The sequence below is a fragment of the Anolis carolinensis genome, chromosome 2 (genome assembly GCF_035594765.1).
Source record: "Anolis carolinensis isolate JA03-04 chromosome 2, rAnoCar3.1.pri, whole genome shotgun sequence".
In the NCBI taxonomy this organism is placed as follows: domain Eukaryota; kingdom Metazoa; phylum Chordata; class Lepidosauria; order Squamata; family Dactyloidae; genus Anolis; species Anolis carolinensis.
The window spans coordinates 7170542-7185513 of record NC_085842.1 but is presented as its reverse complement, the minus strand read 5'-3'; the positions used below and the strand labels follow the sequence as shown (position 1 = coordinate 7185513).

General features: G+C 43.5%; 1 protein-coding gene across 1 annotated transcript in view; it reads right to left on the bottom strand.

The window, feature by feature from the left end:
* Window positions 1-14308, bottom strand: part of LOC107983667 (zinc finger protein 850) — a 34590-nt gene extending 20282 nt beyond the window's left edge. The window contains 5 exon segments of the mRNA XM_062974312.1: window positions 2900-4289; window positions 6249-6369; window positions 8632-8708; window positions 10249-10845; window positions 14190-14308. Coding sequence (XP_062830382.1) covers window positions 2900-4289; window positions 6249-6369; window positions 8632-8708; window positions 10249-10774 — 2114 coding nt within the window. The 5' untranslated portion in view covers window positions 10775-10845; window positions 14190-14308.
* Window positions 14309-14972: the final 664 nt, after the last annotated feature.

The window sequence follows — 14972 nt, the reverse complement described above, 5'->3', positions numbered from 1 at the left end:
AGAGAATCAGTACAAAGGCTAGAGCAGTATTGCGTCCACATCTGTTTTTGTGTTGTGTGAATATCCTGGTGCCTTCTCGGGACCGAACTCTTCCCACACTCTTGCCATGTCTATGCTTTCTCTCCTGGAGAGTTTTGAGACGGGATTTCAAGATATAATTCTCTCCAGACGCCATCCAGGCATTGATAAGGTTTCTCTCTCCTGGCCTCTGTCCTGTGTGGGGCACTTTGAGACTTCCCCACTCTCCAAACATGTCTGAGATTTCTATATTACTATTTTGGTGATGTGTTGTCGACAACACAAGAGATAAAGGGTTTTCCCCCCCTCATTACACAGATACATATACACTCCACTTGCCTCATTTCCAACAGACCTCTGAGGATGCTTGCCACAGAGGCAGGTGAAACATCAGGAAAGAATGCTCCTGGATTGCTGCGAATTTTCCGAGCTGTATGGCCATGTTCCCCAAACATTTTCTCCTGGCGTTTCGTCCACATCTTTGGCAGGCATCCTCAGAGGTTGTGAGTTATTTTGTAAACTAGGCAAGTGGGATTTATATATCTGTGGAAGGTCCAGGGTGGGAGAAAGAACTTTTGTTTCTTGGAGGAAAATGAGAATGTTGCAATTACTCACCTTATTAGCACTGAAAAGCCTTGCAGCTTTCAAGGCCTGGCTGCTTCCTGCCTGGGGGAATCTTTTGTTGGGAGGTGTTAGCTGGCCGTGATTGTTTCATGTCTGGAATTCCCCTATTTTCAGGGTGTTGTTCTTTGCAATATTTTCTGTTCTTCTGCTGCCTGTGTAGATGTTTTCAGAGTGTTGTTGAAATGGTTGAAACAATCAGGGCCAGCTAACACCTCCCAATACAGGATCCCCCCCAAGCAGGCATCAGCCAGGCCTTGAAGCTGAAAGGCAATTCAATGCTAATTAAGCTGGCCAATTGCAGCATTCATACTTGCCTCCAATAGTGAAGAGTTTTTTCTCCCACCCTGAATGTCCCTTGCCTAGTTTACAACAGACCTCACAACCTCTGAAGATGCCTGCCATAGATGTGGGTGAAACATCAGGAGAGAATGCTTCTGGATCATGGCCATACAGGCCGGAAAACCTACAGCTACCTAGTGATTTCGGCCATGAAAGCCTTTGACAACACAATGTTACTGGAACCGGCCATGCAGCTTGAAAAACTCACTATTTAGGTGATTTTGGAGGACTGATTGGCAGCTTCTCTCCTGTGTTGTGGAAGGCTTTCATGGCCAGAATCACAAGGTTGTTGTATGTTTTCCGGTCTGTATGGCCATGTTCCAGAAGCATTCTCTCCTGACATTTCACCCACATCTATGGCAGGCATCCTCAGCCATTGAAATCCACAAGCATGTGGATTATTTATTTATTTATTTTATTTACAACATTTCTACCCTGCCCTTCTCACCTGAGGGGACTCAGGGCGGCTTACAACAACCGGCAAAATTCAATGCCAAACAGATCAATAAAAACAGGGCGGCCATGTTCCAGAAGTATGCTCTCCTGACGTTTCACCCACATCTATGGCGGGCATCCTCAGAGGTTGTGAGGTATGGAGAAACTAAGCAAGTGAGGTTTATATATCTGTGGAAGGTCCAGGGTGGGAGAAAGAACTCTTGTCTGTTGGAGGCAAATGTGAATGGGGCCCTGAAGAAGGAGACAGAAGGCCTGATCCTTGCAGCCCAGGAGCAAGACATCAGAACAAATGCAATCAAGGCCAAGATCGAAAAATCAGCTGATGACCCAAAATGCAGACTGTGCAAGGAAACCGATGAAACCATTGATCATATCCTCAGCTGCTGTAAGAAAATTGCACAGACAGACTACAAACAGAGGCACAACTATGTGGCCCAAATGATTCATTGGAACTTATGCCTCAAGTACCACCTGCCAGCAGCAACGAACTGGTGGGATCACAAACCTGCAAAAGTATTGGAAAATGAGCACGCAAAGATACTGTGGGACTTCCGAACCCAGACTGACAAAGTTCTGGAACACAACACACCAGACATCACAGTTGTGGAAAAGAACAAGGTTTGGATCATTGATGTCGCCATCCCAGGTTACAGTCGCATTGATGAAAAACAACAGGAAAAAATCAGCCGCTATCAGGACCTCAAGATTGAACTTCAAAGACTCTGGCAGAAACCAGTGCAGGTGGTCCCGGTGGTGATGGGCACACTGGGTGCCGTGCCAAAAGATCTCAGCCGGCATTTGGAAACAATAGACATTGACAAAATTACCATCTGACAACTGCAAAAGGCCACCTTACTGGGATCTGCACGCATCATCCGAAAATACATCACACAGTCCTAGACACTTGGGAAGTGTTCAACTTGTGATTTTGTGAAACGAAATCCAGCATATCTATCTTGTTTGCTGTGTCATACAACGTCGTTGTGTCAATAATAATAATAATAAAACTTTATTTATATCCTGCCACCATCTCCCCGTGGGGACTCGGGGCGGCTCACAATGTTACAAAGTAACAGTGCAAATACACCAACAATACACACAGTTTAAAACACAAAAAGATAATAAAACAGAAGTTAAAACAAAGGTTTATACAACAGTAATAATATCAAACAACCACCAATGCCATTCAGTCAATTTCAAAGGTAGGGGGGGGGGGTAACTACAGCAGCAATATAAGATAAAATCATTAGATTAAAATACCCTGATGAAAGGAACCTAATAGCATTCAGAATAGAATTAAAATGAGGCTGGTCATCCAATGGCTGTTTCTCCAAAGGCCAGCCCAAACATCCAATTGTTTCTTAAAGGATGGTAGGGAGGGCGCCAACCTAATCTCCCTGGAAAGGGAGTTCCAGAGCCCCTTGATTAGCATTAATTAATCCTCTTGATTAGCATTTATTTATTTAGCTTCTCTCCTGCATGGGTTTTTTGGTGCACCTTGAAGCTTGCTCTCCAGCGAAAACTTTTCCCACATTCCAGGCATGTGTGTGATTTTTCGTCGATGTGGCTATTCTGGTGCTTTTTGAGGACCGATTGACAGTTAAAACTTTTCCCACACTTTGGGCACCTGTAGGGTTTATCTCCTCGGTGGTTCATTTCGTGCAGGAGGAGACTCCTCTTTTGCATAAAGCCTTTTCCACACTCCAGGCATTTGTACGGTTTCTCTCCCGTGTGGATTGTTTGGTGCTTATCGAGATCTCCTTTTTGATGGAAGCTTTTCTCACACTCCTGGCATTTATACGGCTTCTCTCGCGTGTGGGTTCTTTGGTGTATTTTGAGGCTTGATCTGCGGCGGAAGCTCTTCCCACACTCCAGACAGGTCTGTGATTTCTCTTCTGTATCATTTCTGTAGACCGTTTGGCAGCTGAAACTTTTCCCGCACTCCCCGATATGACTCTTTTGGTGAGTTTTGAGGCCGGCTTTGAAGATATAACTCTTCCCACACTCCAGGCATTGATAGGGTTTCTCTCCTCTGTGATTCCTTTCATGCCCAGTGAGGTTTCTCTTGTCGGCAAAGCCTTTCCCACACTCCAGGCATTTGTACGGCTTCTCTCCGGTGTGGGTGTTTTGGTGTCTCTGGAGTTCTCCTTTTTGGCAGAAGCTCTTCCCACACTCCAGGCATTTATAGGGTTTCTCTCCGGTGTGGGTCCTTCGATGCACATTGAGGGCTCCTTTCAGATGGAAGCATTTTCCACAGTCCGGGCACTTATATGGCCTCTCCCCTTTGTGGGTTTTTTGGTGCCTATTGAGGTATTTTATTGAGTGGAAACTCTTCCCACATTGCAGGCATATGTATGACTTCTCTTCTGGATGACCATTCCGGTGTTTTTTGAGCTCATATTCACAGCTAAGGCTCTTACCACACTTTCCTTTATTATTCCTTTCATGTGCAATCAGATTTCTCTTTTCGGCAAAGCTTATACCACAATCGAGGCATTTATACGTCTTGTTCACAATTTGGGGTCCTTCATAGTTTGTAAGGTGTATATTAGACCCAAAGCTTTCTTCCAACTGATTGCATTTGGGTTGTCCTTTCTCTATATGATTTGCAATATCATCACTTGGATATGACGCTTCGTGGAAGAAGCCATTCTCACACGCAAGGCTGTTCCCAATCTCCCTGCTTTCATCTATTGTTTCTTGGATTGTGATTTCTCTGATGTCGGCAGCACATTGGTTTCCTCGATATACTTCTGCTTCCATTCTCAAGTTTTCTGCTTCCTCATCTTTACAATCCTCTGTTTTCAGCCAGGTTTTACATGGAGCATATTCACTCACTTGTCCAGGACCACCTTGGAAAAAAAGAGAAACAAACAGTAAGAAGGCCGGGGCCGGGCTGTGGCGCAGGCTGGTAAACAGCTGCTGCAATAAATCACTCTGACCATGAGGTCATGAGTTCGAGGCCAGCCCATGGCGGGGTGAGCACCCGTCAATTAAAAATAAAATATAGCCCCTGCTCGTTGCTGACCTAGCAACTTGAAAGATAGTTGCATCTATCAAGTAGGAAATAAGGTACCACTTATAAAAAAGTGGGGAGGCAAGTTTAACTAATTTACGACGTTGGAATGAGGAAGTGAGGAAGTGCCATCAGAGTGGATGATGAAGCAGCTGCTCCCCCCGGTGGCCAGAATAGAACATCCCCTCAGGAGAAGGTTAAATTGCCTCTGCATCTGTCTGTCTGTCTGTCTCTGTCTCGGTTCGATGTGTTTATGGGCATTTAATGTTTGCCCTGTATGTGTATAATGTGATCCGCCCTGAGTCCCCTTCGGGGTGAGAAAGAAGGGCGGAATATAAATACTGTAAATAAATAAATAAATAAATAATAAGGCATAAGGACAAGGAAGCTTGAAACCAGTCAACTAGCAAGTATCCAACACCATCCTAATATAGAATCACAGAATCCTAGAGTTGGAAGAGACCTCGTGGGCCTTCCAGTTCAATCCCATTCTGCCAAGAAGCAGGAAAATCACATTCAAAGCACTCCCAACAGAAGGCCATCCAGCCTCTGTTTCAAAGCCTCCATAGAAAGAGCCTTCATCACACTACAGGGCAGAGAGTTCCACTGCTGAACAGCAATCACAGTGAGGAAGTCCTTTCTCATGTTCAGGTGGAATCTCCTTTCCTGTAGTTTGAAGCCATTGTTCCACGTCCTAGTTTCCAGGGCAGCAGAAAACTAGCTTGCTCCCTCCTCCCTATGATTTCCCCTCTCATATTTATACATGGCCCTCATCATGTCTCCTCTCAGCCTCCTCTTCTGCAGGCTAAACATGCTTAGTTCTTTAAGCCGCTCCTCATAGGGCTTGTTCTCTAGATCCTTAATCATTTAGTCGCCCTCCTCTGGACATATTCCAGCTTGTCAACATCTCCCTTCAATTGAATTCCCCAGAATTTGAAACACTGTGATTCCAGGGGTGATCTGACCAAGGCAGAATAGAATAGAGGGGGAGCATGACTTCCCTGGATCTAGACACTAGACTCCTATTTATGCAGGACAAAATCCCATTGACTTTTTTTGCTGCCGCTTGACATTGTTGGTTCTTGTTCCCCTTCCTCCCTGCAAGTTCTCCAAGATCTTTTTCACACGTCCTGTTGTCAAGCCAGGCATTGTCCCCCATTATGTACTTTTGCATTTCATTTTTTCTGCCTAAGTGCATTTGTCCCTGTCAAGCTTCATTTTGTTAGTTTTGGCCAATAATCTCTCTAATCTGTTACAATCGTTTTGAATTCTGCTCCTGTCTTCTGGAGTATTGCCTCTCCCTCCCCATTTGGTCCCGTCTGAAAACTTGATGATCATGTCTTCTAACCCTAACTTAGAACTAATAATAATAATAATAATAATAATAATAATAACTTTATTTTTATACCCCGCCCCATCTCCCCGAAGGGACTTGGGGCGGCTTACATGGGGCCAGGCCCGATAAAACAAACAAATAACAGTAACAAAGCAATAAAACAATTATCCCAGTAAAAAAAAAAATCAACATCAATAAAAAAATCATTAAAATCAACAAGCAGGATACAGTGTTAAAAACAGGAGACTAATTTGTAGATCCCAGGCGAAATGCAGAGTGTTACGAAATGGGAAAAGGAAATCTCAAGTTGAATGGACAATAAAGTGCTGTATAAAATGGCAAGACAACAACAATGGGACTATTATGGAATGTACAGATAGATAGATTTACTAAGACTGTAAAAACAGGTAGAAATTCCTAAACTGATTTCTATTGATTGAGAGGTGGAGCCATCCTTACCAAAAGAAGCCAACATCTTATAATTCTCCTCCATGACCTCCCAATGCAGGGTCTGTTGATCCGAATCCAGAAGTTCCCACTCCTCCTTACTGAAATGTAGAGACACATCCTCAAAAGTCATCTGACAGGAAAGAATATGGACACACATATAAGTAATATTTGTTTCACTACTAAGCAGAATCCACTGTAAATCCAATCCAAAGGGAAGTCTGAACTCATGTGTTGTCGAAGGCTTTCATGGCCGGGATCACAGGGTTGCTGTATGTTTTTCGGGCTGTATGGCCATGTTCCAGAAGTATCCTCTCCTGATGTTTCGCCCACATCTACGGCAAATATCCTCAGAGGTTGTGAGGTAAAACACACAACGCAACGCAACACATAAAACACACAACAACCCTGTGATTCCAGCCATGAAAGCCTTTGACAACACATACCTCTCAACCTCTGAGGATGCCTGCCATAGATGCGGGTGAAACGTCAGGAGAGAATACTTCTGGAACATGGCCAGACAGCCCGGAAAACACACAACAACCCTCTGAACTCATGGCTCAAAGAGAGATGTTTGGAGTCGCATTCGCAGGCTGTGAGCCTTAGTGAAGACAAATTATTGTTGCTATGTGTTGTCGAAGGCTATCATGGCCGGAATCACAGGATTGTTGTGTGTTTTCCGGGCTGTATAGCCATGTTCCAGAAGCATTCTCTCCTGACATTTCACCCACATCTATGGCAGGCATCCTCAGCCATTGAAATCCACAAGCATGTGGACAATTTATTTATTTATTTATTTATTTTATTTACAACATTTCTACCCCGCCCTTCTCACCCGAGGGGACTCAGGGCGGCTTACAACAACCAGCAAAATTCAATGCCAAACAGATCAATAAAAACAGCAACACATTTAAAACAATAATCTGTAAAATACATTAGTCAAGCTTAAACCATATAGTTACTTAATACCATTCTTCCAAGGAACCATTGCACATAAACCTAAGTTCAGACCATGTCAATATAGTACTTATTCATTCAACAGAAAGGAGGAAACCATGAAAATGAACAAAATCTGGCTACCAGTATCTAAAAACTCCAAAGTCAGGATAGTAAATAAGGAAAAACACTCTGAAAACAGAAGAATTCCAAACATGAATCAATCAGGGTCAGCTAACGACTCTGAACAAAGGATTCTCCCAGGCCAGGACATGAAGCTTGCAAGGCCATTTAATGCTAATCAAGGTGATTAATTACAACATTCACACTGGCCTCCAACAGACAAGAGTCCTTTCTCCCACCCTGGACTTTCCACAGATATATGACCTTCCTTGCTTAGTTTCTCACAACCTCTGAGGATGCCTGCCATAGATGTAGGTGAAACATCAGGAAAGAATGCTTCTGGAACATGGCCATACAACCCGGAAAACACACAACCCTATTGTTAAGTTTACAGGAGACTACACCCCAGTCTCTTCTCTCTAAGGCCCCATCAACACTCTGCCATATAAAATCCAGTTGATCTGCTTTGAACTGGATTATATGGCAGTGTAGACTCAGATAATCCAATTCAAAGCAGATAATATGGATTATCTGCTTTGATGATCTGGATGATATGGCAGTGCAGAAGGGGCCTGAGAAAGAAGTCCTGGGGCTTGGAGAAAGCTCGTTTTTGTGTGGTTCTTCCACAAAACACTACTACAGTAGAGTCTCACTTATCCAACACTCGCTTATCCAACGTTCTGGATTATCCAACACATTTTTGTAGTCGATGTTTTCAATACATCATGATATTTTGGTGCTAAATTTGTAAATACAGTAATTACTACATAGCATTACTGCATATTGAACTACTTTTTCTGTAAAATTTGTTGTCTAACATGATGTTTTGGTGCTTCATTTGTAAAATCATAACCTAATTTGATGTTAAATAGGCTTTTCCTTAATCTCTCCTTATTATCCAACATTTTCGCTTATCCAACATTCTACTGGCCCGTTTATGTTGGATAAGTGAGACTCTACTGTATTTTGACACAACAAAAGTTTAACATCATGATTCAGTCCATCGTGGAAAGATTGTGTGGGTCTTAGTGGGAGATAAAGACCTTCAAGGGCAGCATTCAGATGTCCCATCTATATTGCCATACAATCCAGATGATCAAAACTGATATTCCACATGATATGTTTTGAACTGGATTATGTGAGTCTACACTGCCGTATAATCTAGTTCAAAGCAGATCATCTGGATTTCATATGGCAGTGTAGATCCAGCCTGAGAGGTCTTAAAAGGAAACGTGGTCAATAGCAGAAAACAAACCAACAAAAGAAACTTTCAGGTCACGTGAAGTGGTCATAGTCAATTCCATAAATCAGTTCAGTTCTAGATCCATCATTTTACCTGTTCCCATTGTAAGGATGCTGCTGGGTTGTAAAGAGATGAGCGATTAAATCTTCCCAACATGCTTGGTTCATCTCCTGTGAAATGCCAAAGGAAGGAAGGAAATGGGAGCTTAGTTTCTCTATGTGTTTCTCAAAGGGGTTTTCAATATAAACAACACAAAAAAGGCAAGATAAGAGATTCCGAAGAGAAGGACAAAAGGAACTGACTATATATCTAAGTAGAAACCTGCCTGGGCCCTTCTCTCAGTCCCACTATCATCCCAAGCTTGTTTGGTGGGAACACAAGAGAGGGTCGTCTCAGTAGATGTCCCTTGGCTCTGTCTAGATATAGACCCTTCTAACTGTCCTTCTACCACAGGCACGAGCAAACTTAAGCGGCTGAGGGAGAAAAGGAAAGGGCCTGAGGCTGTGAGGAATGGTGGGAGTTGAAGTCCAAAACACCTGGAGGGCCCAGGTTTGCCCATGCCTGAGCTAGAGTGTATTTCGGGCACAAGCATTCATTCATCGCAGCCAGTTTCATACAAAACCAGCATCATCCTGATAGTCTAATACAGGGGTCCTCAAACTTTTTTAGTGGAGGGCCGATTCACAGCCCCTCAGACTGTTGGGGGGCCAGACTATGATGAAATAATCCACAATTAGGATTGTTGTTGTTGTGTGCCTTCAAGTCATTTCAGAATTAGGTCAACCCTAAGTCTAAAGTTTAGGACAGAGGCCAGGTCAATGACCTTGGAGGGACGCATCTGGCCCATGGGCCTTAGTTTGAGGACGCCTGATCTAGATGATCTCATAAGACCATAGGTCAGCAAAGAGACCTCCAAAGACCATCTAGATGGTCTCATAAGACCATAGATAAGGAAAAGGACATCAAAGACCATCTAGATGGTTTCATAAAACCATAGGTAAGGAAAGGGACCTCAAAGACCATCTAGACAGTCTCCTAGGACTATAGGTAAGCAAAGAGACCTCCAAAGACCATCTAGATGGTCTCATAAGACCATAGATAAGGAAAGGGACATCAAAGACCATCTAGATGGTTTCATAAAACCATAGGTAAGGCAAGGGACCCTCAAAGACCATCTAGACAGTCTCCTAGGACTATAGGTAAGCAAAGAGACCTCCAAAGACCATCTAGATGGTCTCATAAGACCATAGATAAGGAAAGGGACATCAAAGACCATCTAGATGGTTTCATAAAACCATAGGTAAGGCAAGGGACCCTCAAAGACCATCTAGACAGTCTCCTAGGACTATAGGTAAGCAAAGAGACCTCCAAAAACCATCTAGATGGTTTCATAAGACCACAGGTAAGCAAAGGGACCCTCAAATGCCATCTAGATGGTCTCATAGGACCATAAGTAAGCAAAGAGACCTCCAAAGACCAGGTAGACTTAGGTCAACCCTAAGTCTAAAGTTTAGGACAGGGGCCAGGTAAATGACCTTGGAGGGCCGCATCCGGCCCACGGGCCTTAGTTTGGGAACCCCTGGTCTAATAAATACTCTTAGAAACATTGTAACAACCCACCTATTGAAGACAAGTCTTACTGGGGATATAACCAAAGACTATATATGTGAAGGAAGCTTGAGGGTGAGGACTGAAGAAAAAGCCTCTCACCTGGTGGAGCAGGTCTTGTGTCCTCCTCCTCCTCCAGCTTGATCCATCTGGAAGAGAATCTCTGGCTGGTCTCCAATGGGACCTCCTGGGCCTGAAGGATCTCTCCCTCCGGTTCCTTTTCTTGTATCTTCTCCTCTTCTGCCTGACTCAGGAGGAATCCTTCAGCCAAAGCCACGGCCTGGGAACTGGTCTCTGCCCCACATTCCCTCACCCAGCGCTCCATCTCCGCAGGAAGGACGGCCAGAAACTGCTCCAGGAGCACCAGGTCCAGCATCTCTGCCTTTGTACGTTCCTCAGGCTTCAGCCACAGGCGGCAGAGAACGTGGAGGCGGCTGCAAACCTCTCGGGGCCCCAAGGCCTCCTCATAGCAGAAATGCCGGAAGTGTTGGCACTGAATGTCTGCGCTGAAGGCCTTCTCCTCCAGGGAATCCTGACCCATTCTTCTTGGGAAGCGGACACTTCTCCTGCCCCACATTGTGCAGGGCTCTCTTCCCCCTTCAGGGCTGGTCTGGTTTGGCTCCTCCATCTTCACTCTGGGCTCCATCAGGACTGAAGAACTTTTTTCCTTCTCCATCTGATTAAGTCATCAAGCAAAGGCTACTCAAGACAAAAGGGAGATGAAGGCCAGGTTAATGATCTACCACTGTCAAGGGGTCTTCACAACCCATTTTTGAGTTGCCACTGTGAGAAAAGCAAAGCCCTAGCAGCTTAGAGCAAACTATGGAAATCCTCTGGCATTACTTTCCCCTTCTCCTCACCTTCACTTGTTAATCTCTATATCAGGTATGGGCCAACTTCAGCCCTCCCTCTAGGTGTTTTGGACTTCAATGTTTGATCCATCAATGTAACATTTAAACAAATGACCAACCTCTGCCAGAAAAGTTTCATCTATGCTGAAGATCGTGCCATCACCGCCCAAACAGGGAGCTTTGAAATGGTTAACAGAAGCTCTCCAAAGCTTTAGGGCAGTGGTTCTCAACCTGGGGTCCCCAGATGTTTTTGGCTTTCAACTCCCAGAAATCCTAACAACTTGTAAACTGGCTGAGATTTCTGGGAATTGTAGGCCAAAAACATCTGGGGACCCCAGGTTGAGAACCACTGGTCCATAGTCTTTAGGTATAACTGTGCTTACTGAAGCCCATAAGTCATACTTCTTGACTGAAGTCCAAAACAGCAACATGCAACCACCTCCACTGAGGTGTAAAGCAGACTTGACACATTGAAGTCTATAATCACACACATCCACCTCCACTGTTTTCTGTGCTCTTACTGCCTATTACTGGGAATCAGCTGGGAAACCATCTGATTCCTAAGCCATCTAAAACACATACGTGTGCTTTTCAACTTAAGAACAGACAAGTATCTCAATCACCAGATTGAATTAAGCCAATGGGAAAAAAACATGGAATCAAAGACTTAAATACACCTATTCATACGACTTGAAAGAGAACTAGCTCCAAATAAAATCTCTAAATGTTTTAAGAATGTATCTAATAGGTGTTGGAAATGTGAACAAGAAACGGGAACGTTTTTTCACATTTGGTGGACATGTACTAAAGCACAACAGTTCTGGAAAAATATAAAGGAAGCCATACAATTTATTTTAAAAACAAAAATTCAGAAGGAACTGGAATTCTTCTTGTTAGGAATGCACGACTTTGTAAAGGACAAAAATAAAGAGATTCTGTTCAACTTCTCGGTCACAGCAGCTAGATTAGTCTATGCAAGAATGTGGAGACAAAAGGACACGCCAGATATAGAGGGTCTGGTTAAATAAGGTATTACAAATTATGAATATGGACAGACTGACATATTGGTTATCACCAAACCAGGGGCTACCTAAAAAGAAACTAATTGGGACCTAGTAAAAGAGTACTTAAAACAGAAAAAACTAGACTTCACCAGCTGAAGCTAATCAATTTCAAGAATAGCAGAAAATGGAGGGAAGGACGTATCTTCTTACTAAGACACTGCATACGAAAGAACTGGATGACCAGCAAAAGCAAGATGGAAGTCAACCTTTTTTTTCTTTTTTCCCCCTTTTTTCTTTTTCCTCTCTTCTATTCTTCCCACTTTCCTATAAAAAATATTGTTCTCCCACTATCAATGTGAAACAAATTTTACTTACTTTCTTTACAAAACCCTAAGAAACATATTTTTTAGAGAGAAAAAAAGAAGAACAGACAAGTATCTCAACTCTGAGGATGACATGGGAAGGAATCCCACTGGAGCATTGCAGCACACCCAAATACTCCAGAGTTACCCTGGACCATGCTCTGACCTAAAAGAAGCATTGCTTGAATAACAAGCAAAAAGTTGGCGATAAAAATGCCTCACAACCTCCGAGGATGCCTGCCATAGATGTGGGCAAAACGTCAGGAGGGAATACTTCTGGAACATGGCCATACAGCCTGGAATACATGCAACAACCCTGTGATCCTGTCCATGAAAGCCTTCAACAACACGATAAAAATAATGTCATACGAAAGCTGACTGGCACCACCTGGGAATCACAACCAGACATAGTGAAGAGATCTGCCCTTGCGTTTTGCTACTCTGCTGCTGAACACGCATGCCCAGTGTAGAAGACATCTCACCACGTTAAAACAGTGGCTCTTAATGAGACATGCCACATTATCACAGGATGTCTACACCCCACACCACTGGAGAAATTATATTGTTTGGCGGGCACTGCACCACCTGATATCCGAAGGGAAGTAGAAGACAGTAGTGAAAGGACCAAGGCATTGACATCTCTGGCCCATCCCCTGTTCCGATGTCAGCCAGCACGCCTATGCCTTACATCAGGGGTCCCCAAACTAAGGCCCGGGGGCCGGATGCGGCCCTCCGAGGTCATTTACCTGGCCCCCGCCCTCAGTTTTATAATACAATATATTGTATATACATATAATATTGATAATAATATTATAATGTAATACAATATAACACTAATAATAATACCATATAATACTATTAATTATATATTCTATATTACATATAATATTACTAATAATATTACAGTATAGTGGTATAGTTCAATAAAGTAATATATAATGCTAATATTGTGCTATGCTAATAATATACTATATTGTATGTACATATAATTTGTAAGCCACTCTGAGTCCCCTTTGGGGTGAGAAGGGTGTGATACAAATGTAGTAAATAAATGCAGTAAATAAATAAATAATAAATAAATAAATTTTAGACTTCGGCTCACCCAAAGTCTGAAATGACTTGAAGGCAAACAACAACAACAACAACAATCCTAATTAACTTGACTATCTCATTGGCCAGAAGCAGGAGCACACTTCCTATTGAAATCCTGATAAATGTATGTTTGTTAAAATTGTTTTTATTTTTAAATATGGTGTTGTTCTTTCATTGTTCTTCTTGTTGTTGTTTTTGCACGACAAATAAGACATGTGCAGTATGCATCGGAATTTGTATTTTTGTTTTCCAAATGATAATCCGGCCCCTCAAGGATTGTGGACCGGCCCTCGGCTTAAAAAGTTTGAGGACCCCTGCCTTACATCAAGAAATAGCTATCTAAGATCTACTTGGAGGAACACCTCAGTAAGCAAGAGTCCAAAAGTGGCAGGCTAAAACCCGGAACCTCAATCAGTGGCTGATACCAAATGGCCATCTCTCTAGGTGTTCTGGACTTTAACTCCCACAATTCCTAACAGCATACCGGCTGTTCACCTAGAGAGAAGGCTGAAGTTGGCCCATGCCTACTCAAAGGGAGGGGATGCTGGTCCCAATGGCACAGCCCACCTCCCTCCTTCCTGGCCAGGGATACTGGGAGTTGTAGTCCCCATCCCTGCCCTGTTTTCCTTGGCTTTGTTTCCTCTCCCCTTCTCCCCCTTCTTCCCAAGGCTGACCCCTCTATTTGGGCAGATCTGTGTCTCCCCCAGGCTGGGAAAGGAGGGAGGAGGACTCACCCCATGGGAAGAGCTGAGCAGCCTCCCCTTTCTTCCCCAGCCTTTCTTCCTCTCTTTGCAGGCTCAGCTTCTCTTCCGGACTCCTTTCCACGGAGGAAAGTGGGGAGGATGGAAGGAGGGGCCTCTTTCTGCCAGTCCAGCCCCTCCCTCCCTCCCTCCCTGGGAACTTAACCCTTTGTTGTTGTATGTTTTCCGGGCTGTATGGCCATGTTCCAGGAGTATTCTCTCCTGACGTTTCACCCACATCTATGGCAGGCATCCTCAGAGGTTGTGAGGTATGGAGAAACTCGGCAAGGAAGGTTTATATATATCTGTGGGAAGTCCAGGGTGAGAGAAGAACTCTTGTTGTCAGTGGAGGCCAGTGTGAATGTTGTATTAGCATTGAATAGCTTCATCTCCTGCCTGGGGGCATCCTTTGTTGAGAGTCGTTAGCTGCCCTTGGATTATTCATGTCTGGAACTCCTCTGTTTTCAGAGTGTTGCTTCTTATTTACTGTTTTGATTTTTGAGGTTTTTTTTAATAGTGGTTGCCAGATTTTTTTTCATTTTCATGGTTTCCTCCTTTCTGTTGAAGTTGCCCACATGCTTGTGGATCTCAATGGCTTCTCTGTGTCGTCTGATATAATGGTTGTGAGAGTGGTTGAGCATTTCTGTGTTCTAAAATAATATGCTGTGTCCGGGTTGGTTCATCAACTGCTCTGCTATGGCTGATTTCTCTGGTTGAGTTAGTCTGTTTTTTATTTTAAGTGAACCAGATGTATGTTGTATGTTGTTTTTGTATTGT